This window comes from Conger conger, chromosome 9 (genome assembly GCF_963514075.1).
Source record: "Conger conger chromosome 9, fConCon1.1, whole genome shotgun sequence".
NCBI lineage: Eukaryota > Metazoa > Chordata > Actinopteri > Anguilliformes > Congridae > Conger > Conger conger.
In genome coordinates, this window is record NC_083768.1 from 36,988,660 (window position 1) to 37,015,451 (window position 26,792).

A 26,792-nucleotide genomic window follows, 5' to 3' on the forward strand; every position below is an offset into this window, starting at 1 on the left:
AAGCCAGAGTATCAAGAGAAACTGACATTTTTTCAGATAAAGTGCTTTGGCTTTGTACTATAGCAAAGCCATTTATGTTTGCAAACGTTGTTGTTGTTGTTGTGTGTGCATGCGTGCATGCATGCTTGATCAAAATCTTTGTAAGAGTACTGTTCATTCTTAGGAATGGGGGTTAAGAAATGGTTAATTGGCTTGATTCCATAGAGGGACCCTTTTTAGTTATTTATGGAACCGTTTCATATACGTGACATATTTCCCACACAAAGTTATTTAAACTTATTTAAATAAGGTTCTTCTATGGAATCAAATGGTTCCTATTGAGACAAGTTTTAGTGCATAGTATAACAGAGCACATTACAATCTGTGGGTTGAGGTTTAAATCTCATCGGGACTCATTTCCTTTGAAGTCAATCAGCTATATCCCTTTTTTCAATTAGTGTTGCTAATATGATTCACACGATCATGAATGAATGTAGGCTACAAGAGACAACAGCGATATGTGACAAGGGGATGCCGGCAAATCGTTTATGGTCAGCTGAACCCGGCTATTTCTGCATATTGCGCCTGTCGGGTGCGCAGAGCGCGCTCATTGGCCAGCTGGTGCATCTTGGAGGGTGTGGGTTTATCGCAGTCTCTCGCAGCTGTACCGTCCTCCACTGTACATCGTCAACAAGGAAAATCAGCGTTAAGTGTGGGTTAGGAATAACGCTCAGAGGCTTCGGAAGGTGGCATTTTCGTATTTCACCTTGAGAATTTCCCGAACATACGGTTACACGTATGGCGAATTATTATTGCAACCTACAGGATGTTACACGTCAAATGCCAAGGAAATCAGGCGCTCGTCCGTGATGCTTTCAACTGCTACAAATAATTTCAGCTAATCGCATGGTAACGGCAATTCGCATACGATACTGTTATTGAAAAAAAAAAACCTCTGCAGCGCTGTGTGTAGCGACATATTAACATGGGGGAAGCGTGCGGAAGGGGTATTCTCAAAAGACGGTAGGCCTGCAGAAATATCCCATCGCGTTTGGATTGGTATTTACTATGCGACTGTCAGACAGTGAGTCTAACTGAGCAGTCTTGATGTTGACTAGCGATGAAATAGGCGATTGTAAGCGCAAATAAAGGCGAGGCGCGTATAATTTCTGTAGCCTAGTCATTTACTATTGTTTCCTCCCTCCCGATTTACTGTACGCGTTTATTTTGAAGACAAGAGCGGCGGAGACGGGATTGTGATATTTATTTATTCCTATATCTGCAAGCACACTGTGAATGATTTTGTCAGCAATGGCGGGTCCCGAACAGAACCAACAGCAGGTCGATGAAAGAGATGATCAGTTAGATGATGCGGAGCTGGCTCTCCAGGGCATTAATATGCTTCTCAACAATGGCTTCAGAGAGAGCGACGAGTTGTTCAAAACATACAGGTAAGAATGCTGTTATTATCTGTAGTGTTTCAATGCATTGGTTGTAAATCCATCTTTGTGTTTAAACCGATATTTTGCAATATATACCATTATTGCTTCAGTTACTGTGTTTCTTCTTGGGGTTTTCTTGCAAGGCCTAGTGTAGATGTTATCCTTTATTAAGACTGTACCCTATCCTATTTCAATTATGTTCTGCTTCACACGAACCAAGCTCTATACAATATATTTCAAAGATCACATACAGATATTTATGTTTACTTCCAGCGAGGACGTGGTGCAGCTTGTCTCTAAATGTAAAAGAAAAAACAAAACAAAACAAACAAACAAAAAAAAAACACAGTGAGTGACGAGTACACAGCTGTCATCATAAACCTCTCACTCATTCGTGTATAGCTAGAAACGCGTTTTGGTATTGTAGGGAATAAAAATGAGCGTGGTCCGAGCACAGTCTGACACCGTCATGTTGCACTGCTGTCAGGTGGCCGGGTCATAGAACGCACAGCTGGAACGAGAGCGTGCATCCCAGCGGTGCTTAGGCGCGCGCAGCTGTTTTAAGTCAAAGCGCGTTGGTGTAGAACCTGTCAGAGGTGTACAGAGGGATGAGCCTGACTCACGTCCTCCTACATGCCGTTTGTTCTTTGGCCCTCATTGCAGGAGCTGGGTCCAGGGCTTCTGTGATTACACACAGATTTACTGTAGTTATCTTCAGTGCAGTGTCTGTTCCTTTTCTTTTTAAGCAAACTTCTACGAGCTATATACATCTATATCCAGCACTTCTGAGTGTATGAAGTGTATGACTGCATAATAAACGTTAAGGGATGTTTATATGGAATTTCCAAAGTGTCAAAGTGTCAAAGTCCCGCATTTAATTTTTGACTATTGACTAATTATTTGTGGAGTGTTCAGGATGCAAATGGTACAGACACTGTGCAGGGGATGTTTGAGTAGATGGAACAAAACACCACCGTTCTTACAAGTCCCAAATGTGGAGTTATGGATCCACACATAACTGCTGCACTTGTTAGACAGGCTGTTCTGCCAGCACTTGAACAAACAAGTCTGTGTTCATTTAGAACAAACAAAGGTAATGTTCAGTTGCCTCATTTTTTTGTTTTGTTCAGAAGGTCTGGTGTGTGTACATAACAATGCATCTCTTTAAAATAAAAATTGTTCTGTGGCTAATGCCTTCGATATAGTAGAGTTACAATCTCAGTGATATCCTTACTATTTCACATTGAATTGCTTTTTGTGCTATGGTTTCAGTCTGTAGCCCACACACACACACACACACACACCTGCTTCCGGTTATACACACAAATGTAGGTCCACACAGGCTTCTCCTCCTCATGTTGTTTGTGCAGGTAATGTTGTGAATAAATTATTCACATGCACAGACTTGTGAATAAATGGTTCACATGTACAGGGTTGTGAAGAAATGGTTCACATGCATAGGTTTGTGAATAAATGATTTACAAGCCCAGAGTTCTGAACAAAGGATTCACTTGTGCAGACTTGTCACTTGTGAACAAATGATTCACATGCACACACTTGTGACTGTTAAATATATCATCAGAATTAACCAGTGTCCAAATAGGGTTGTGGGTCACGCTGTTGAGATGGGCAGAAGGGCACAGCTTCAGAGGTCAGCTCACAGCATTGTGTGAACACTAGAATCACAACACGCTTTTCACCCAGAGCTACAACATAAGGCTCTTTGTGCTGTCAGCTCTTACTCGGGGCAGATCGGTGACTCAGATTATCTGCCTCTTCTCCTGACACCCCAGAAAATGAAATCTCAGAATCTCTATCACCTGCAGGAGCTTATCAGCTCAGTGAAAATCTATTTATATTTGCTATCATTGTCATTTGTCATTTAGGCTAACACATAGCGATGCGTGTGTGATGAGATGGGCTCCAGAGCAGCTATTGGGCACCGTGACTACCTTTTGAAGATGAATGAAATAACAAGCTGAGACCTGCTATGAATGCTGGGTAATCCAGGATTTCTGTCTGCTGCAAAGCATAATAGCAGATGTGGGAGCGTCCACTTTAAAACAGAGAGATAAACAATCACTGTGTTATATCAGATACATTCAATTGGAATAGCCTTGACTGGTCCAAATACATTTATATTGCAAGTATTACGTTTTCATTCATGTAGCTAGATGGATATTTAATGAATTATTTAATTCAAAAGAAGCATCACACTCCAGCATGGATCCACTTGGACTTAAAATTTGCCACTGTCTCTGAATAATTCAGCTTCCTTTAATTACTGTGCCACATTGTGTGAAGGGAAGGAACAGCACAATAAAATAATAGTACACTTTGCAAACAGCTAGAGCTAATGGATATTAGGCTATTGTGTATAATTGTAGATACTAAATAGCTAGCTAAATAGCTATTCTCAGAAATTATCATTCCTACATTTTGTAAGTGTACATCTATTTTCTGCCACAAAACAGATGTACACTTACAAAATGTAGGAATGGTAATTTCTGAGAATATAGGCTCGCTATTTGGTTTGATACATTTTAAATACTATTAAAGTAGCATAGCGCGTCAGTTCAATTTGCTGCAATAACAGAACACACAATTGCATGTGGACACAGAGCTCTTTGTATATATACTTATTAGGCGGGAGTGGAATTGTGCTCCACGCAACACTTGAGATCTGCAGAATGAAATGCCAAGGAAGAAAGCTCATGTTTACTTTCGTAGGGTAAAAAATAAGACATCTTATTTGTAAGAGCCTTTAATATTATCTTTGACATGAAGCTTACAGAAAACTTTGCAGCTGTGCAGGGTTGCCAAGCTCTACTGTGGATGACAGACAAGCAGGAGGGAAAGCGGATAAGGAAGGGGAGACAATTGATGCCAGGAAGTACCAGTGTGGGAGATTTTGGTACTCTCGGAGAAGATCGTAAAAAAAAAAAAACAGTTCAGTTAAAGTAGGTCAATTTTGCAATGATTGTCTGAAATCTCATGAGCTGTCTGAAAGTACATACATGACCCCGAGCAAACATACATTTCCCTTTATAAATCAAGGAAGAGTATAAATATTTCCTGTGCTGGAAACTCTGCTGCCGCTGAATACACATCAGAGGAGTAGACAAATGAAATATTGAGATGCAGTCTACACAACAAGCAATGCACTCTATCAGCTGTAAACCCAGAGTTCCCTTCACATAAAAATGCCTTGATTACACAGATTTTTTTTCCTGTGGTCGGTTGACTGCAGCTAACATAAATTCAGCATCAGTTACCTTTGCAATGTAGCACTTGACAGACTGAGTGATTTTTTACTCATTTTTTAACAGCTACAGAATATTCTAGCTCTTTGAGGTGAGTATTTTCATTTCAAGATGGCTGGCGAAGAGATAATGGTAGGAATGGTAAATTGCAATGAGAAGTAGGCTCTCCAGGGTCACAGTCATTGCTGATATTCCTTACAGACCCAAGATATGTCATCTGGAAATCAGTGCTTACCTGAGCATGTACACTCAGTGAGCCCTTTATTAGGTATTTATTAGGCTACAGCCACAGAATAATAAAAAAGTGCTTTGACGTGTTTAGTGTTCAACAGTGTTCTCCTGCATACCACTGTTGTAATTTGTGGTTATGAACTGTCACCTTCCTTTCAGTTTTGACCAGTCTGCCCTTGGTCAAAGTCATTTTGATCACATTTGTTCCCCATTCTGACATTTAGTCTGAAAAACAGCTGTACCTCTTGACCATGACCATTTAGGCTGCCACATGATTGGCTGAATAAATATTTGCATTAACAAGCTGATATACAGGTCTACCTAATAAAGTGTTCAATGAGTGTACTATGTATCAAAAAGGCATTTGTTTCACCACGTGGGATGAAACTAAACATCATAACTTCCGTCAAGCTTATAATTTTCAGTTAGCGGATTTGTACTGGCAGTCTGGACATTGACAAGTATGGATAACAAACAGTAGCTCTGAAGACCACTGGAGATATGCACCAGCAGCTGTTATGCAATTAAGGAGACGTGAAACCATTACTGGAGCATTAGAGCGTTAGAACAGCTTTCAGTTTGTGCTCCTTATTCCCTCATTAGAGTCCCTAACAGATTGGATTCATTTCTCTTGAGTTGCATCATGCACATTTAGCATGACCAGGCCCCATTGTTCTCGCTCATGTGACAAACCAATGACATTACAGTGTGTTCCTGTTGCTAAGACTGAATGTGAATTCTGTCCCCTTCCAATTAAATTCTTGAAGAAGTTTCAATGAATTAATAGAATCTGTGTGTGGGTGTATGTGAGACTAAACCTAGAAGATTACTGTTGTTGATATTGATTAATCCCCAAGACATACCTTTGCCATTTGTCCTTTTTTATTTTTTAATCAGCTGCCCATTGGCTGATTATAATTAAGCAAATCACAAGTGGGTCAGGTTGGTCTTGGAGAAACGTGGAGGTTGGGGGATGTTCGTTGCTTAGTGGTAGATATTTTATCGATTCTAAACAACCAAAGCAATATCATTGCAATGGACAATGGAGTGAACTTTCCTACACTAATACTATAATGCTATCTCAAGATTGTAACTAGCACAAGAGAAGATGTAGATCATTTCTATATTTACATTTGTAAACATGCAAGTACAACACTGAAGAACAGTTTCATAGGCAAAAAAGTGGAAATGCAATCCTTATTAGAGCTGACAAACACAATCGGCACTTTAGCTTCCCCAGTACCTTGTAAATGTCACGATATGACTGATAGCACTGAAGAGAGGGAAGCGTGCTGCGTGTTTATGGAAACAGAAGGGGCTGCCATTTACTAAGATGGATTCAGCTCATGGATAATAATCTTTCCTACACACATTACCACATGTGGTAAACACTGTCACCCTGATGAGATAATGACCTTTTACTCTTCGAACCAATTGTTCATTCATTCATTCATTATCCTAACCCGCTTATCCTGAACAGGGTCACAGGGGGGCTGGAGCCTATCCCAACATACATTGGGCGAGAGGCAGAAATACACCCTGGACAGGTCGCCAGTCCATCGCAGGGCACAAACACCATTCACTCACACTCTCATACCTATGGGCAATTTGACTCTCCAATCAGCCTAACCTGCATGTCTTTGGACTGTGGGAGGAAACCGGAGTACCCGGAGGAAACCCACCCAAACATGGGGAGAACATGCAAACTCCACACAGAGAGGCCCTGGCCGACAGGGATTCGAACCCAGGACCTCCTTGCTGTGAGGCGGCAGTGCTACCCACTGCACCATCCTAACCATCCTAGCCGCCCCAAACCAATTGTTATTCTTTTTAAATAAATTAATATGAATTGTATAAATCTTTATTTTGAAAAGAAAACTTTTAGATCAAGGCTCTATAACCTTGGACCTGGAGAGCCACAGCTCAGTACTTAATTGATCAGTTAAGGCAGTTAATTCATTCACCTTCATGTTTCTTGGCTGTGAACTACTATATACCCTTAAAAATTGGCCCAGACCAGGGCTAGAGACTGAAATTGGAAGCTTAAATTTAAACATGTTACACCAATAGCTTTTAGCTGTTTTGAGGTGTATGGCGCAGTTAGCTTTGTGTGGTCTTAGTGCATAAAGATGTCTGTATACTGAAGCCAAGCTGGATTGCTGCAATGGGAGTTAGTTCCAAACTAAAAGGAAACCTGTCTGTTGGTGCAGTGTAATGAAACTCTGTGGTGGCAGGCAGACAGGAAATCCACATTTCCTGACTTCCCTCTCTGCAGTCAGAGCTATAACAGACTGGCATCAGCCCAAATTCAGACCACTGTCTGACAAGTTTTCCTCTGTAGTTCTTTCTTGTGAAGCAATGTTGGCAAGCTCCTTTTTGCTTTACTCATTTACACACTTATGTTTCTGTTAGCTGACATAATCATCATACTTATCCAATAATACAGCAACTTATGCTAGTGGGCCGAATTGCCATGGGTCAGTTTGTTTCCACCCAGTTCTAAACAAACCACTCTGGTTCCAGCTCTACAGTGAAAGGGGTATAATGAGCCAGGCTGTTTCCAGTTTTAGACTGTGAAAGGGGTATAATGAGCCAGCCTGGCTCCAGCTCTACAGTGGGAAAGGGGTATAATGAGCTAGCATGGGAAAGGGATGTGTATGTTTGATATGCAGAGGTCTGAATGATGCTGTCTGCAGAGCTCATCTCCGTCTTCCTCTCTCTCAGGAATCACAGCCCACTGATGAGTTTTGGAGCCAGTTTCGTCAGTTTCCTGGTGAGTAGAGGACTTGTGTGCAGCTTCTGCTTTGCTTTGTCACATTCTGGTTATGCAAGATCACCCGAAGTCCGAAGTGAAATGACTTATCATGGCTGCAGACGAAGACTGCTTTCACTGGGACAGATTCTTGTCTAAGGCAGCCGGTGAACCGGATGCAGCACCAACGCGCATTGTCATTTGATATTGCTTAAATATTTAAACCCGAGAAATGGACAAAATGCAGAAAAAACTAAATCGCACAGAAGTGCAGCTGATCCCAGTCTTCTTTTCACATAGTCTTTCGAAGTTTGAAGGTAACTTTCTCTATTCTCTGTGACTGAGCACCTGACAGTGTTTTAAATTGGCCTTACGAACGGTTCACCAGGTTCACTGCTGAAGCTCGCCTTCATAATCACATCAAGGTGGAGGGTGTCAGACAGTGTTCTCTGTGACGTTCAGAGCATCATCACCCTCTCAGCTGCCACATTTATCATCCCCGGGATCATCGGCCTTTACTGTTCAGAGCTTGCACAGCGATGGCTAGCTCCGCTCTCAGTGACTGATCCATACAGAGAAAAGTCACAGTCTGGCGCACAGGCAGAAATTGGTCAATGCCACCGTTCATGTCATCCATAAGACCTGGGACAGGGCCTCTCACTGGCTCTCCTGCAGAAGAATCTGGAGATTTATTTGAATGAGTCAGTGTTCATGGGCTCAATTTGGGCTGAGGTTTGGCAAAACTCCTTTGATAGCCTGTGCCGCCAACGCAAAAACCAGAAATAAAAAGCATGATCACACTTTATTTTAAGAACCTGTTTATCTGGTAAGCAAACAAATTACGGCAGCAAATTTGAGACACAACCAGTAAAGAAGTGACAAAACTGTAATTTTAAGAGTCTGAAACAAAATGCTAATTTAGGTAATTGTTCCTTTTCTGCTGTCCAAGTAAGAAAATGTTTGTAATAACAATGCTGATAATGGGATACTCATTTAAAGACAGTGAACATAATACTTGGAGGACTGGGAGGAAATGAGTTGCGGTTGGATTGAATATGGCTGTAGTGTCTTATGTGCCCTGCCCTGGCTAACCTACTTCTGCCATTCTTCCGGTTAATCTGACATCGGAGGGGGGAGGGAGGGTGGTTTCTCCTTAAGAGAAAGGGAGGAATGGCAAGCTGTGCTGTATATGACATAGTAAAATTATTAATTCATTAATCATGAATAATTAAAGGCCATTAAATCAGTCCAACTTGCTAACCCACTGTGAATGCATAAGATCAACCACAATGCTGTATGAATTAGTTTAACTGAACAGCTTCATGTGCAGAATGATCATGTTGAACATTGACTTCTGGGAGCATCTTAATATTTGAATGTAATCTAAAACTGTAATTTTGATGATAAGATGGTAAAAGTGAGAGCATGTATTCCCAAGAAACACTAATCTAATGAAGTTGTATGGTTGAGGGGATAAATTAAAATTTTTAGAGTGGTTCATTAGTACGTGCTTGATACAGGCAAATCAAAACATCATTGTTTTCTATGATAGGAGAGTGACATAATTTACTTTTTTGTTGTGGATAGCTAAATCTTTTCATTAATGCAGACAAGCCAGAGATTGATAGTTTATAGTTGGTCCACCCATTCAGTATAGCTCCATATGTGTTTTAACACACTATTGTTTGAAAACCCTTTGATAATATCTGAACGAGAAGCTGAAAATAAGGCAGGTACTGCTGATATTTTCTAAAGTAATTTAATTAGTGTGATAATTATGTGCATTTTCCCAATGGGATGGCTCATTTGGGAGAAGAGTAAACTGAATTTGGCCGATTGGTCTTTCTTGTTACTGCTATTGGGTTTAATACTATTTGATTTGGCTAGAATATTCAGAATTATATCAGCTGATTAAGTGTACAGATTGGAAACAGTGGGAGGTGGAATTCATTTTGCTGAAAAACAGGCCTTTGTCAGGTTTGCAGTCAGCTGGGGGAAATCTGTTAAACGCCTACTCTGAGAGATATTTTTACACAATTGTTTGACTGTCTTTAGCAGCTATGATTTGAGTTTTTTTAGAGAGCATTTAGATAGTTTTCTAAGAAAGATGTATATTTAGAAAATTGTATGTGTCTCTCCTGACATTAAAGTGAAAAGAGTGAAGTGGAGTGAACACTACAGAATCCTGTTGTTATATTTCCTATTATTTGACGACAAATTTCCTGTACTGATTACTGATATAGATTGTCTGAAAACACAGTGATTCTCAGACAGGGATTAAACCTAGTCCTAGACTTCCACGTCTGGGAAACTGGCCCTATAAGTATGAGTTATGAGTGTGGGGTTTTTTTTCAGAATACCGCAATACCGTGCTGTGTGTGCCTTTTCAGAACGATGTGGCGATGACTTAAAACGTGCTACACATGTGCTTTTAGAATACCTGGTGCCTGAATCGCGTTGTGCGTGTGTTTTTAGAATGTGCGATGACTGAATCACATTGTGTGTGTGTTTTTAGAATGTGGCAATGACTGAATCGCGTTGTGCGTGTGTTTTTAGAACACCATGATGACTGAATCATGTTGTGCGTGTGTTTTTAGAATGTGGCGATGACTGAATCGCATTGTGTGTGTGTTTTTAGAATGTGGCAATAACTGAATCACGTTGTGTGTGTGTTTTTAGAATGTGGCGATGACTGAATCACATTGTGTGTGTGTTTTTAGAACACCATGATGACTGAATCATGTTGTGCGTGTGTTTGTCCAGAACACCATGATGACTGAATCGGGTTGTGCGTGTGTTTTTCAGAACACCAAGATGACTGAATCACGTTGTGTGTGTGTTTGTCAGAATGCCATGATGACCTTTGAGGAGGAGAAGATGCAGATGGCCTGTGAGGACCTGCGGGCGACGGAGAAGCTGTGTGAGAGCGATAACGTGGGGGTCAATGCCGGGGTCATCGAAACCATAAAAAACAAGATAAAGAGGAGTGTAAGTGACCTGACATTATCAGGAGTTCGGTCATTGATAGAGATACTGTAATCCTAGGCAGTGTTAAGAGAGGAGGAACCTAATTGTTGCGAAAGATTATGTGCAGTAATTTTAATGCCATTGGGGGGCAAGGGCAGTCTGGTTTATGATATAAATGCATTGACAGTGATCAGTTAGTTCATTTACTGTACTGTATGTATTTGACTTTGTTACTTGCTTATGTTCATTTAAATGCTTTCCATGACAATAGAAATATACATTGGAAAGTCTGTGAGATTACTCTAAACTTTTGCTTAGAACAGACAGAACAGACCTGAGTATCCTTTACCCTGTAAGTATGGTAGCTCAGTAGAGAAAAATAAAAGGTTTGCCTTGTTGCTTTAATTCAGTCTTGTGAGTTAAAGTGAGGCAATGCATGATTGTATTATTCCACAGTCGTGGTGTGTGGCTGTATGAATGGGATAGCTAGAGTACTGTAATATGGCAGGTTTCCAGCTCTCTCCAGTGATTGAATTACTGGGTGCTAAGCTAAGGCAGATTTCATAGCAAAAGGAGGACGATAAGCTCTTGAATGCAGGATCCTATCTATCTGTACTCTCTGCGTTTTGATTTGATTTTGTCAGTCTGGCCGGTACCCAGAATGCACTGTGTCTGTGCCCCTGCAGATGGACTCTCAGAGGTCAGGGGCGGTGGTGGTGGATCGGCTGCAGAGACAGATCATCGTGGCGGACTGCCAGGTCTACCTCGCTGTGCTCTCTTTTGTGAAGCAGGAGCTCTCAGGTGTGTTTGTGGCCTGATTCGCCGCACTGCTTTTGTACTTCCAGACTTTATTTATACCTTGGAGAAGCCTTCAGGGAGAGTCCCTCATTTACTATTGCCCTTTTTGACTCCCAAACATCCTGCTTTTCAGTATATTGACTCAACAGTTGATTTCATGTGCTCATGTGTTGATTTGATCAAAAACACATTTGGAGTGCACTGCTACTTACAGATGAACAGTAAGCACTCTCTTGCTTGAATGCTGCTGTAGGTTTAATTGTCTCATTTTTAAAGTAACAGTCTATGCTGCAGACGTTTTCGCTCTTGCATTCCTCAGTGTGGATGTCCTTGTGATGGACCTGCGATGTTTACTTCTTCAGTGTCTTTTGGTTTGATGGAACACCCTTATAAACAGATTATTTACCAGTATTTTCTGGGAATATATCTCCATTGTTTGTATCGGGTGCTACATATATCATAAAGATATTTCTGAGCAGGCTTGAATGGCCCTATTTGATGTTTCATTAAACACAGGTGATTAATGAAGAGCTTCCTGGTTCATTAAAAAATGGTTGTAAGATCAGGCAATATAAGCTATAAGTTGGTTTTCATGAAAACACTGCAAATAAATTGCACTTTCATGTCCTTAAATGGCCAAACTAAGCAAAGCTCCAAATGGAATCTCCTTCGATTTATTTCATGAGTAATCTGCCATCTCACATCACTAAATCACTAGAGTGGGAGAAACTCATTTGAGAGAGCAGAGCTAGAGTTCATCTAAACAAATGAATGTGTGGTTGGCCAGTCTGTTTAAAAGGTAAGAAGTATTTCAGTACTAAAAGTTGAAAGCGTCCAAGCGTTATCATACACAACAGCACCATGTAAGACATCGCCTGGGGGGTATTGCAGGATTAAGCAGATAAATTAAGTAAATATTTTGATGGAACTCAAGCTTCCATCCAATCAGATATCATCCTGTTCAAAATATTTGCAAAAGTAAGATGACTAACTCCTTTATCCTGCTTACCATCCCCCTCCCCCCGCAACCCAGTGTTTTGAACGTTGAGGAAATCTCACCCACCTCCGCTCTAACTGTTCCAGCGTACATCAAAGGAGGCTGGATCCTCCGCAAGGCCTGGAAGATGTACAACAAGTGCTACAGCGACATCAGCCTTCTGCAGGAGGCGTGTCAGAGGCGGGCCTCACAGGAAGCCCCGCCCCTGGACCAGGCCAATGACAACGCGCCGCCGCGGGGGGCAGCCACGGCCGAGGCTTTGGGGCGGCTCAAGGGCTCGGTCAGCTTCGGCTATGGCCTGTTCCACCTGTGCATCTCCATGGTGCCCCCGCACCTGCTGAAGATCGTCAACCTGCTGGGTTTCCCCGGCAACCGGCACCAGGGGCTGGCCTCTCTCGCGTACGCCAGTGAAAGTAAGGACATGAAGGCCCCTCTTGCTACGTGAGTAGGTCATCCCGCATCACTTCCTGGGAGGGAGGGGCTTAATGGTGGAGTGCTACTGTGGTGGACTGTGGCTGTGTGTGGATAAGCTTTCATTTGTTTTCTTTTATGTATGTGAACGGCATTCGTGCATTAGCTCTGCAGCATGCCCTCATCCATGTGTGTCCTGTTTGGCTGTCTGAAGAGATAGTAGTAGTAGTCATCATAGTAGTAGTTGTAGTAGTATTTTTTTGATTTGATGCACTGGAGAGACATTGGAATTGAAGCAGTATTGCTGAACAATCTGTAGTTTTCCTTAGCAGTTGGGTTTGGCAGAAAACAAACAAATTTTGTGTTAATACTTTGTTATTTGGCATACATGCATACATAGGGCAGCCTGTAGCATAGTGAGATTAAGAAACATGACTGGGACCCACAAGGTCGGTGGTTGTAGCCGCGATAAGGTCCGGACAGTTGTTGGGCCCTTGACCAAGGCCCTTAACCCTAAATCAACTGCGAGTCACTTTGGATAAATGCGTCGGTTAAATAAAATTTCATGTAACATGAATGTAAAAGTGCTCCGAACAGCCAATAAATGGGCATGCACTTCCCTGATATATGCAAGTGGTGTGGTCTGAACAGTAATAAAATCCATGTCCTTGGCAACCTCATGAAGATCTCCAGTAAGACCCCATTAACTAACTGCACAAAGAGCAAGGTCTCTCCAGCAGGAAGGCTAATGGAGTTCTTGTCTTTTCTCCAGCAAGTGACTCATCATGACATCATTATCCTTAGAAGGCTTGTGTACACACTCGGCTTGGCTATGTTTACGGCTCACTGAGTTACTATCACTGCTGCTATGTATTACTGTAAGCACTTGTATTTACTCTAAATGTTTATTGCTGTAGTATTTGTCTCTAAGTACTTCTACCGAGATCTGCTGCTTTTAAATTATTTTGATTTCATTACTTTGATTACAGCTCATATGCTCAGAAGGAAAAGTAAATTTTCTTCACTATGTTTTGTGGTGTATGCTAGGTTCACACTATCAGGAGTCCAGCTGTTTTAATCTTTGGTCACTAATTGTCTGAGATGGATCTTGGAAGCACCTTCATTGTGTCAATGACAACATCTATTTTTCCTGTGGTTCTCTCCATCTCTGCACTCTTGCCATATTTTTGGTGTGGTCCACCCCGTCCCCGACCCTCAGGTTGGCGTTGCTGTGGTATCACACGGTAGTCTTGCCCTTCTTCGCACTGGACGGCCAGGACACACAGATGGGTCTGCTGGAGGCCAAGGGGATCCTGCAGAAGAAGGCGGCCGTTTACCCAAACTCCTCCCTCTTCATGTTCTTCAGAGGCAGAGTCCAGAGGCTGGAGGTGCATGTCCAATCAGATTGTACCGACTCGGAGCGGCGCCCAATCAGATCGAAGCTTACCTGTTAGCTTCTGTTAGGTGAAGGGGGTTGTCATCAGTACAATTAAATTCCTGGAAGTATGTTTGAGAGGTTGCACCAGATCTCATTATTTAATTAGGATATGGTTTAGAGGGTTTTGTGTGTGTATGTGAAAATACCTGTGCATCTTTCCATTGGAATAATTTGTGATGCCAAAGTAACAATTCTGCCTCTCAAACCTTTCTCCTTATTTTATTATTGAAATGGATTAATACTATGTGGAGGTTTAGTGCTTGCGGGCAGTGTGCAATCCTGCTGATGGTGCCATCTGTTTCTGTGGTGTCTCAGTGTCAGATAAACAGTGCCTTGACTTCCTTCAATGATGCGCTGGAGCTGGCAACAGACCAAAGGGAAATACAGCACGTGTGCCTGTATGAAATCGGTACGGGCCTTTGTCATATCGTCCACATCGCACAATTCTTTAAATGTTTTTGCGCAATCGATAATCATGGCAGTTAAAGTAATAAGTCTAGTGAGAGAGATGGTTAAATATTGCACTTGATGCTTAGCACAATTGAATGTTAGACATTTGCTGCCTTGGCTTGTGGTAGATAAAAAAACACGTTCTCCTTTAAGAAGCTGAAACATATTGTGATGAGTTTTAGCCGTTTGACGCATGCGCTAGATGTGCTGTTTTGAGCGCTGTTACCCGCCCTTTCCCAGGCTGGTGCAGCATGATCGAGATGAACTTCAGCGATGCCTACAAGTCCTTTGAGCGGCTGAAGAACGAGTCAAGGTGGTCCCAGTGCTATTACGCCTACCTAACTGGAGGTCAGATTCACCATTCTCCTGTCTGTGCTCTTTACTGTGGATTCAGTGTTACTGTTAGATGTTTTAATGTGCTATGAATGGAACCACCTTCATATGAATCCTTGCCAAAGCCATGAGAAACAAAATATTGTCTGCTCGCACCTCACGTTATTCTGTTTGTATTCTAGGTTTACTTGTATATTGTTTGCTGATTTCTTGATTGCCTAAAAAGTCCACACTCCTTGTTTGCAAGGCCTTAATTCCGATTTTTTTATTTGTTTATGTAATCATATATATTTATATCAATCTTACTGTTAGCCCATCCATCTAATTTACTTGTGGCATGGCTAATGATAATTATACTAATGATACATTATAATTATGCAAATTAAGGCCAGTCCGTTGAAACACAAACCTTGCAGGAATGGAGTTAATTGCTGCTGTGTGCTTTGAAGCCCTCATATGAGAGTGTGTGTAGGTGTGTGTTGTCTCATATGAGAGTGTGTGTAGGTGTGTGTTGTCTCATGAGAGTGTGTGAAGGTGTGTGTTGTCTCATATGAGAGTGTGTGTAGGTGTGTGTTGTCTCATATGAGAGTGTGTGTAGGTGTGTGTTGTCTCATATGAGAGTGTGTGTAGGTGTGCGTTGTCTCATGTGAGAGTGTGTGTAGGTGTGTGTTGTCTCATATGAGTGTGTGAAGGTGTGTGTTGTCTCATGAGAGTGTGTATAGGTGTGTGTTGTCTCATATGCGAGTGTGTATAGGTGTGTGTTGTCTCATATGAGAGTGTGTGAAGGTGTGTGTTGTCTCATGAGAGTGTGTGTAGGTGTGTGTTGTCTCATATGAGAGTGTGTGTAGGTGTGTGTTGTCTCCTGAGAGTGTGTGTAGGTGTGTGTTGTCTCCTGAGAGTGTGTGAAGGTGTGTGTTGTCTCATATGAGTGTGTGTAGGTGTGTGTTGTCTCATATGAGAGTGTGTGTAGGTGTGCGTTGTCTCCTGAGAGTGTGTGAAGGTGTGTGTTGTCTCCTGAGAGTGTGTGAAGGTGTGTGTTGTCTCATGAGAGTGTGTATAGGTGTGTGTTGTCTCATATGCGAGTGTGTATAGGTGTGTGTTGTCTCATATGAGAGTGTGTGTAGGTGTGTGTTGTCTCATATGAGAGTGTGTGTAGGTGTGGGTTGTCTCATATGAGAGTGTGTGTAGGTGTGTGTTGTCTCCTGAGAGTGTGTGTAGGTGTGTGTTGTCTCCTGAGAGTGTGTGAAGGTGTGTGTTGTCTCATATGAGTGTGTGTAGGTGTGTGTTGTCTCATATGAGAGTGTGTGTAGGTGTGTGTTGTCTCCTGAGAGTGTGTGAAGGTGTGTGTTGTCTCCTGAGAGTGTGTGAAGGTGTGTGTTGTCTCATGAGAGTGTGTATAGGTGTGTGTTGTCTCATATGAGAGTGTGTGTAGGTGTGGGTTATCTCATATGAGAGTGTGTGTAGGTGTGTGTTGTCTCATATGAGAGTGTGTGTAGGTGTGGGTTATCTCATATGAGAGTGTGTGTAGGTGTGTGTTGTCTCCTGAGAGTGTGTGAAGGTGTGTGTTGTCTCATATGAGAGTGTGTATAGGTGTGTGTTGTCTCATATGAGAGTGTGTGTAGGTGTGTGTTGTCTCATATGAGAGTGTGTGGAGGTGTGTGTTGTCTCATATGAGAGTGTGTGAAGGTGTGTGTTGTCTCATATGAGAGTGTGTGTAGGTGTGCGTTGTCTCATGTGAGAGTGTGTGTGGGTGTGTGTCGTCTGAGCGCTGTGTGTGCTCCTCTCCCCCTGCAGTGTGTCAGGGAGCTTCCGGGGACCTGGAGGGAGCCATTAGTGTTTTCAAGGATGTCCAGAAACTCTTCAAGAGGAAGAACAATCAGATCGAGCAGTTCTCCCTGAAGAGGGTGAGCTTATCTTTGTTTTGTTTTGTTTTTTTTATCAATTTTGCCTCTCCAATCACAAATTGAACAAATTTGGATGTCCAATTCCCAATCTATTTACAAGTGTGCTCATATGCCTGTGACCAGCTTGGGAGAGTGAAGACAGCTTCTTCTCACACTTGGCTTCCTGCCACAGCTGGCTCTGGCTGGTGCTGATGGGTCGACACTGGGGCCAGTCCTTTTCACCACTTATATACGTAAACTTGGCAGTACCTAGCTCAAAAATGTATTTATATGCATGATATCATACTATTTTTAATTGTTGTGCCCTCTCACAAGCCCAAGCCTTACAAGATTTTCAAGAGCAGCAGAGTCTGACCACTTTCAAGCTCAGACAGAAAACTCACCTTTTCCCTCCCTTCCCCACTGTAATAATTAACCATCTATGCTATATGTAATGTTTGCACTTGTGTGTTCAGGGTGTTCTAGCTACCAACTGTGTTATTGCCACTTGGACAGTTATCTGATTGTTCTGCAAGAGTTCAAGTTTTTATCTATGAGATCACTCTAGCACTTCAAACCGTTCTTCCCTTGATGGTTTTCAGAGCACTTGTTCCTGTTTATGATTTGCACTTTATTGTACATCGCTCTGGATTACAGTGTCTGCTAAATGACTATAATATAATGTAACGTGTGTATGCTTTGTGTATTTGTGTGTACTTGTGTGTGTAGGCCGAGAGGCTGAGAAAGATGAACCCCACTAAGGAGTTGTGTATCCTGGCATCCATTGAGGTCCTGTACCTGTGGAAGGCCCTGACCAACTGCTCCACCTCCAAACTGCAGCTCATGAGCCAAGGTGGGCAGCAGATGGCGCTGTTTGTACCATCTACTGCAAATATGCTATACGCTAAGTATTATGATTTTTAGGGGGTCACATTTCAAACTTTATTTCTTGCAGCATGGTGGGGGGTGATAATACGGTAATAATATGGTAATATTGGCAGTTGAAATAGTTGTAACTCTTTTCCCCCTGCAGTTTTACAGGGAATTAATGACGTGCCGTGCATGGGTCTCAAAAACCTGCTGCTGGGAGCCATTCACAAATGCCTGGGAAACACAAAGGACGCCATTCAGGTGTTTAAGCTGCTCACATTTTTTACATAGTGCTAGCACCCTTATTCATATGCTTTCAGAGTACAGAGAAACTCACTTCCAGTGACTAGCATTGTAGCATTAGCATCATGTGAATTCTGCTCGATCACTGTGGGGTTAGGGAGCGTGCATGGAGCAGAGATAGATCAGGATCTGTTAGGATTTAGGCAGACCTGCTCACACTGGTGTCTCCCACTGCCTTTCAGTGTTTCCAGCAGTCAGCCAGGGATGAGGTGGGCCGATTGAACAACTCCTACGTCCAGCCCTACGCCTGCTATGAGCTGGGCTGTGTGCTGCTGAGCAAGCCAGAGGTGAGGGGGGTTCACCGCATGTGTGTGTGTGCGCATGTGTGTGTGCGTGTGTGTGTGCGCGTGTGTGTGTGCGTGTGTGTGTGTGCGCTTGTGTGTTCATGAGCTGAGTTCATTACTTGTACGTATAGTATGTATAGTGGTATACTGAAACATATAATGCATTTTAAATAATACTGTACATTTGAATATATCTGGAGGAAATACAGATAATTGTCTCCCAATACATGCCAATTTGTTGTTTTTGTTGCCAGTGTATTGCATTTACTTATATGGAAAAAATATTTTTACATTTAGAGTAACATAGAGGAATATCTGGAGAGTGTGTATGTTGGGCTATCAGAGAGAGTGAATGTGAGTAGAATGCATAAATGCACTGCATGTGAAAAGTTAAGAAATTTTTTATGCTAGTTGATAATGTTGCTTCATTAAAATGTGCACTATGTACTAAGGAATTTGAATTCGTACAAATACCCTGGGAAGCAGTTTTAATGAGCATCATTGCTGTTTCTTTATCCCAGGCTGTCGGGAGAGGTCGAGCTCTGCTTCTCCAGGCTAAGGTAGGCTGTGTGTAATTATCAGCCCTACATGTTGTTATTGTAAGGTATACATAGTATCTTCTAATTTAACAAGGTGCTTTAGATTTGTTTTAATCCACTCAGATGTCCCTGGTGATGTATTCTTTGTGTACAGACCCCATGTGTTTTGAAGTTATATTACTCTGAAGATATTTATACACAATTTAATTATAGACAAAATAAATGTAGATTTTTACCTTCTATTCCAATCGTATCCTTACAATAATGTTTCCCCCAGTTCTAGAGTTAACATTTTGGAGAACGTGCTTGTTAAGTTTTAGACAGGAAATGACCTCGCCCTGACAGTGTGTGTGTAAACGCGTGTTTGATTGACAGGAGGACTTTGCCGGCTACGACTTCGAGAACAGGCTGCACGTGCGCATCCACTCCGCCCTGGCGTCCGTGAGAGAGGTGGTGCCTCAGTGACTCCGCCCACTTCCCCCATAGTGTGGCCGTGGAAGATTCCAGATTTACGCTTAAGCTAATGAGTTTAGGTGGGGGGGTGGGGACTCTATCTACGTAATATTGTCCTCCTGGCGCGAACTCTTATTTTCACTATAACTGTGTGCAAAACACTGTGTCGGACACGACATCAGAGTACTAAAGTAATTATGCATGACCCGTCTGTGGCCATTCTACAGAGTCTGAGCCTGTGTTCATCAAGAATCTCACAGCTGGAGTGCTGATCCAGGATCACGTTCTCTTGGTGCATATTCTAACCCAGGGGTGCCAAATCAGGTGCCACGGAGGTCAGAGCGTATGCAGCTTACAACCAATCACTACACCAGCTGACTACCCTAATTAACACACCTTCAACCAGAATGGAGGGAACCAGTGAGTGAAATCAGCTGGGGTAGTGATAGGCTGCAATTAAAACCTGCATACTCTCTGCCCACCATAGCATGATTGGACACCCCTGTTCTAACCATAGCCATTACGGCAGGGGTGTCAAACTCCAGTCCTGGAGGGCCGCAGTGTCTGCTGGTTCTTGTGGTTTCCTTTTAATCAGCAGCTAATTAAGGTGTGTGGACTCTTTAGCCAATGAAAGACTTTGAAATGTATCTCTCGTGCTGAAACACACCAAAAACCAGCAGACACTGCGGCCCTCCAGGACTGGAGTTTGACACCCCTACATTACTGGCTAAATGGCAGAGATTACCCTAGATCAGCACTCCTGCTTTCATATGATCTCTGAACACAGGCCCTACCTTTGAGACACTTTATGGATACCGGCCCTGGACCGCACAATCAGCCCTCACATCACCCATACACCCTCCCGCTTCATTTTATAACTCACTCTGAAGACCTTTCACGTTTACCAGTAAGGCAGGATTTTAGCTTTCATTTTTAATGAACTGAAAAAAAAATATTTGTACGATAACAAAAAATGTTGTGGAGACGCAGGGGTTTATGAAGTGATGTGTTTTGTTTGGACTAGCCGGGCAGTTATCCCGTCTGTGGCCTGGCAGGGTGCAGGAGGAGTGTGGTGTTCTGCACTGCGTAGCCGAGCCTGGTCTTGGATTCCCGCGGTTGGGACAGAAAGGGGAGCGCTGTAGTAGGCAGGACTCGTCATAGGTAAAAATCGATCAGAGGCACAGCTGCCCTTGCGCAAAGTGTGTGTGTGTGTTGCTTTTCCTCTTCATGTTGTGTTGCCAAATGTGTTTGCACTTAAAAAGTGTGGGTCCCCTGTTATGCAGCCTGCGGATTACTGTGACGAGCTGCAAAAAGGCAGCTCACATACAGAGAGAGAGCGACAGAGTGAGAGAGAGAGAGAGAGAGAGAGAGAAGCAGATAGACAAAAATACCATTGTTCTTTCTTGACATTTGTTTACTGTTTTCTGAATGACCCTTTACTGTTAAAATGTAGTCATTTAACAGACGCTTTTAGCCAAAGCGAATTGTAAAAGTGCATTTATCATATAAAGCAACCACTGCTTGAGCTAGAGATAGGCAACGCTTCAACAACTTGTTTTGTGGTTATGTCAGGTTCAGTCCAGGCATTGCTGACTATATCACAGCATCCACACCACTGATCCAATCAAATATATGGCAAGAAAAAAAAAAATCTTCGGCTAGTCTATCACTGACAGTCTTATAAAAACCTGAGGCACTTTAACACGTAGTATTGTGAGGTAACTACACTGAGGTTGATAAAAACTCTGGCTGTTTCAACGGTTTGTTGGTATGGTGAGAAATGTTTACCCTGTTGTTCTGTAAACACCTACAGTAAATACCCAAAACCAAATGATGTACTTGCTAGTGAGTCAAAAATTGAGTATCCGACAATGAATATTGCATAGAGAATGCAATGCCTGTTAATGTTGTGGTTGAATGGGGGAGATTAGATTGATTGATTTAGAGGTTTATGAAAAATGATGGGTCTCTTGTGCATTTTCTGTAGTAGTGCTATACAGAATTATAAGTGTTTCCTCAATGCTGCAGTCTTTCACATCCAGGTGCAGCCAACTTTTTATGGGGTTATTATTGTCTCATAAATCATTAAATAATATGAACCTTACACAAAATAAGTTTGACACCTATTTTTGTATCTAACAAATACATTTTTGCCATTTCCATCAGACAGCGTTTTTACCCCCATCAGGTCCTCCAAAATACTCGTGGGTTAGTAGAAATAGAAGATGTTGTGGTTTGACTATGGTTTGAGATTTGAAGATCAGATGAGCCATCTTCCTGACAGAGCAGTTGTCTTGTCACAGAACCCTGCAGCACTTGTGAAACTTAGGTGAGCTGATTGGCTGAAGTGACCACATACAATACGTCCTTTCAATGGTCTGAGCAATGTGGGCGTTAGTGAAAGGATGGCTTAAAGCCTGTTTGGCTGGGGTAGACTCAGTGGAGAAAATCATATTTGTGAATCTTACGGGGAAAAAACGAATACAAGCAATTTCATGCATGTTAGGTGATGTATAAATACAGATCGAGTCATTGTCAAATTAATGCACATACATTGGTAAACCTTAAAAAAAAAATAGTCTGCTCAGGAGAGATTTGAGTATGCAAAAACATATTTGTGAATCAATTATATTGTAAGGTACAAAAAAATATTTAGTGTAAGATTCGTATATTTTATATGATTTACTGTATGAGCATTATAACCCCATAAACATTCCTGTTTTACTTGGTGTTGAGTTGCCTGAGCTTGTGTTCAACTTCCCCTCTTGAATAACACAAAACCTGATGTAACAAACGGGTGAGCTCTGACGCAATCACTCCCTCTGACACCCCTGCTTTATTGGAATATCTTGGAAAAGCAATTTGAAGAATTCTCAAATTCCTTAGTTTGTGATGTATTGCTGTGGCCCAATACCTATTCCTGCCCCTCTGTGTGGGTAGAGGCCTTACCTCAGGATATGGCTCTGTTCACATTTACCTTAAACAGAGGTAAACTGTAATGTTTACCTTTCTCTGAAGGCTCTGCTTCCACTTCAGCTTGCAGTGCATCATGGGAATTTCAGGACAAGGTATCACTTTTCTTATACATATTTTGCACGTGTATCAGACTTCAGTGTCGGACTGTAGTGGCCAGCAGCAGGCACAGTAATTAAGGCGTGTTTTGAAATGGCCGCACTGAGGTTTGACCAGGGAGCGATAGTTGCAAGTGATGTGTTTGAGTATTCTGTGCCAGACCCGTGGTCCTGCCGTGAAAATTGCATTGATGGTTTTTGTTAGCTTTTAAAAAAATAAATTATTTTAATAACGCAAGTTCAGTCTTAACTGCTGCCCAGTAGTGCCGTGATCCCATTTGTTTTTGTTGGCAATCTTAATGCATTTCCCCCACATCTCCTTTCCACCTCTTCCTGCAAAGAAGGAAACGTAGTGTGCAGACCAGAGTCAAATACGTAACTGTTTTGGATTCAAATACTGTTCTATGCTTTCCTGAGCTTGTCTGGTGTATTGGAACCAATGCAATACTCTCAAAAAGTGCAATCCCTGCCTTCTGGTCTGCTTGTTTGGCTCAGTTGCAGCAGGCAAGATCAATCAAGCACAGAAAAGGATTTGAATCCAAAAGTATGACATATTTGCCCCAGGTCTGGTCTGGCGATACAGCGTGAGCCCTTTAGCATTACATTGGTGGTGTGTTGACAGAACAGGGCAGAGACACCTTTTACATAAGATTACAGTGATGTAACTTCTACGAGGGAAGACGTGTGCGCAATATGTGTATATATGAACACGTACTGTATGTATGAGTAATCTTCCCTTTTAATTATTTAGTATGCAAGGTGACACAAACCATTGCAATCTTAGTCAGTGGTGAAGGGTACATAACTGGGGGGGGGGGGTGAATACCTGAGATTAAATCACTGCAGGAACTGGTTTTCCTGCATACAGGAAGCATTTTCTTTGTCGGGTTCAACAAATTGTACAAAGAAAATAAATGATCTGTGTTAATTCTGTTGTGTAATGTTGGTCTTTTTTTGAGAGTGGTTCTGTAAAGTAACACACAAGGTTATATTCCAGCTACAGCCACCAACAGCTACACAATCTGGTTAAAAAATGGTTTGGGAAAAACTTGACTTTTTTTTTTTTTTTATCAAGTATCAAATTTGTAAATGGCAAAGAAAGGATTTTCAGAGATTCCAGACTGAACTCAGGCTGTGAGAAGATCGATTTTACTTATTCTCATTGGTTTCTGAACTGCATATACTCATATTGAACGAAGATCCAGAGAGAACTATCGATTTTTTGCTACCCAATATTTTCAAGTAGATTTATTTAAAGATGTTTTCCCAGACTTTTTGGTGTTCTAGATGAGTAAACAGGAAAAGAAAATAAGCAGCGACATTATGATATTAAGCTTTTTTATTTATCAGCAATAGAAATTATGCATTGAAGATACTCAATATACACATGTCAAGAATGGATAAAACTAATGCCAAGAGCACACTAGTCTATCTACCTCCACACAGCACAACAGTTCTTTAAACAGCCAATGGGAATCCTTGTGTCCATACACACCAGACTTGAGTGTTTTTAGAATGCCAGTTCACAGATTCCCTCCATAAGCAATGATGCAGAGTGTTTGTATGTTCACTGTTACGAGCAGGATGCAGGATGCATGTCCTGTACCATGTGATTTAAAACAATGTGCGTGGTAGTCCTGAACTCTAGTGATGTGCGAAATGGGGTAAATTGATCAGCCAACAGCTGACTTGTTTCAATCAACTTGACAACTTGGCTGTGGAAAGCATTTTAGTTTCACTGTTTCAAGCCAGTCTGGGTAAGTTTCAGAGAAGCCATCTGCTAAAATGGTTGAAAACAGTGGTCCTGACAGAATATACCAAGTCTGGTTATGCCATTGTATCTATGGGACATTAAGTCCTCACATGGATGTGGTAAGAGTTCTTGTGCACAAGCGCGAGACTTCATTTCCCATAAGCACCTCTTTAAAAAAAAAAAATTTTTTTTAAAGGAAATTGGACCTTTTGGCTTACTGCTCTGCTGTCTGAGAATTATTATACATTCACAGCGCAAACTGCCTACGTTAGCACACGTGTTGTGGGTATAAGAGCTGCAGAAGTAGAAGCAGGAATTAGCAAGGTATCCGGCCTTGCATTTTTGCTACGCCTCTCTAAGGGATGATAAACAGACAGTGTGCGCACGCTCACCACCCAGTGATGGTGACTACGGCAATAAGTTAAATCCACCCAGTATCAGTAGATAAGTATACATAGTGTGCCTTGTCCTTTCAGGCCCGTCATTTGTGAAACTCTGCTCACAGAAAACATCCTGCACCTGTCCCTTAAGGAATAAAGGTTGTGTAATTCCTGAAGTTGTTTTGGACTGCACTATGACAGGGCAGCACTGTATTATATGACTCAGTTTACTACTACTACTAACAAACTAAAGTAGTCTATTTTTTTTTACACAAAACAGCTGTACATTCTCATAAATAGTTTTGTCAGAGGTCATATAAATGGCTTCTTCATTCCTGAAGCAAGACTTTAGTGGAAGAAACACAACGTCACATTCAACTCTCAAACCTTAACTTCCTGTTAACCAGGTGTGAATTCTTCCATCAAGTACAGAGGAGTGAAGAATCAAATGTCCACAATTTTTCTGGTGCTATAAGTTGGAACAATGCCCTTTAGCATGGTGTAGCTTGCTTTAATGGTTGCTTTCTAAAATAGGCTACTGTCACTGCTGTGTTCCATGTCGTAATGATCCAAATTAAAGTGACTTTGTAACCGGAAGGTTGCCAAGTCAAATCCTGAGAGGGACCTTGCTGTTGCATATAAATATATGCGGTCATATGAACAGTCAGCAGTATAAAGAGACTAGCAGAATAAGGATGCTAATGCTAACAGAGCTACGTCCTGGATAATTCTGCCTGCTAGGATAACAGCCTATACACATACATGTAATTTAATAACACAGCTAACTGTATCCTGGACTCATACCTCATTTGGTCAGCCCAAATGGGGAGCAAAGCTACACCATGGTTTTTAAAAAGGAGTTTAAAATATTTGTTTAGGTGGATGCCCACGGACTTGTGTGGGTGTGTCCCCTTGTGCGTTAATAGATGTCCGGCAGGGTGGAGTAATTCCGGTCCCAGTACCCTCCGGTATAGAGCCAGTCCTGGGAGCCATTGTGAGGGTTGGGTCCCTGGTTAAACCATCTAAGAGGAAACAACACAATTACACAGCATTCACTCACTCTGAAGGAATACTATACAACTAAAACTTTGCGAGTTATTTGTTTGTCATTGTGACAGTTTTAGCAAATAACCCAACATATTTGATCACAAAGCCATGGTTCATTAAGGTAACTGCAAACAGAGTGTTAATAATAGAGTCCATATAAATCAGTCAATGAAATGCCCAGTATTATATTGTGCAATAAAACAATATTGGCCAGCTGAACTGTTTAAATGTGCTGTAATCTCATAATTTATAAATTTAAGTGAATATAGATGAAGAGAAGCATTAGTTATGCCATTATATTATCTAAATCTACCGTTGAACCTAAAATGCATGGCATTTCATAGAATTTATTTATTTCAAAACGTCATGCTTTTAAACTGAATATTCCGATTTCGCTGATCTGAATATTGTTCAAAATGATTTCTCAAAATGAACAAGTTTTCTGGAACCATCTTTGGTGAAGTTAAAGGGCTCAAGTGCCCGTGCATCTGTTGCAGTACTGGAGTGCGCCAAAAGGGGGAGCACATAGTACAGCACAGTGTTCAGATGTGAAACACCAAACCAAACCAGACCAGAGGTAAGCAAGCAACTCAAACCTGCAGCAGGGAGCAGGATTTCTTCTCATTAAAACAGAGCAACATACAACACAATGGAGAGAAAAAAAAAAAAAAAAAACAGGAAACGGGGGGTTATTGATAAAATCATAACACAGCACTGGGAATAATCAAACTGATTTGTGGCGGTAATATCATATTGTGTAATAATATAGCATGTCCATGTGGATAGTGGATACACATTTTGTAGCATTTTAAATGTGCTCTGATCTATAATAAATATGTATAAGACCATACATTATGGATCATATGGCATTGCTCAGTTCTATTGTGATACATCAACAAGTAATGAGCCTCATTTTGCTAGGTGGTTTCAGTAAGGCACAAAGCTGAACATCCAGGAGTCACAAAAAAATAGAAAGTTACTGAAATTAAACAATTTGATAAAGGCGCTGCCTTCCATTCACTGTCTGAGAGCATACCTTCTTTTTTTTGCTTGGACCATGCTCAAAAAAACCATAAACAGTAATAAGTAATTCAACCTACAAAAGTCAATAAGAAAGCTCTTCTCTGCTTATGCATTACTATCAGGTG

General features: G+C 41.7%; 2 protein-coding genes across 4 annotated transcripts in view; one reads left to right on the forward strand and one right to left on the reverse strand.

The window, feature by feature from the left end:
* Positions 1 to 654: 654 nt before the first annotated feature.
* On the forward strand, positions 655 to 19,921 carry LOC133137378 (tetratricopeptide repeat protein 39C-like). The gene is made up of 14 exons (XM_061255622.1): positions 655 to 1,430; positions 7,640 to 7,688; positions 10,515 to 10,655; positions 11,321 to 11,435; positions 12,516 to 12,870; positions 14,060 to 14,228; positions 14,594 to 14,687; positions 14,969 to 15,076; positions 16,856 to 16,965; positions 17,674 to 17,797; positions 17,978 to 18,075; positions 18,300 to 18,404; positions 18,923 to 18,961; positions 19,316 to 19,921. Exons 1-14 carry the CDS (start codon positions 1,276 to 1,278, stop codon positions 19,403 to 19,405), a joined length of 1,752 nt encoding a protein of 583 aa, XP_061111606.1. The 5' UTR covers positions 655 to 1,275; the 3' UTR covers positions 19,406 to 19,921.
* Positions 19,922 to 24,706: 4,785 nt separating this feature from the next.
* The window catches only part of LOC133136799 (oxysterol-binding protein-related protein 1-like), a 28,614-nt gene continuing 26,528 nt past the window's right edge, over positions 24,707 to 26,792 (reverse strand). For all 3 annotated transcript variants that reach the window (XM_061254541.1, XM_061254542.1, XM_061254540.1), the window contains 2 exons: positions 26,241 to 26,261; positions 24,707 to 25,619 (listed from right to left, as the gene is read on the reverse strand). In XM_061254541.1, coding sequence (XP_061110525.1) covers positions 25,517 to 25,619; positions 26,241 to 26,261 — 124 coding nt within the window. In that variant the 3' untranslated portion in view covers positions 24,707 to 25,516. The remainder of the gene's footprint in view (positions 25,620 to 26,240; positions 26,262 to 26,792) is intronic.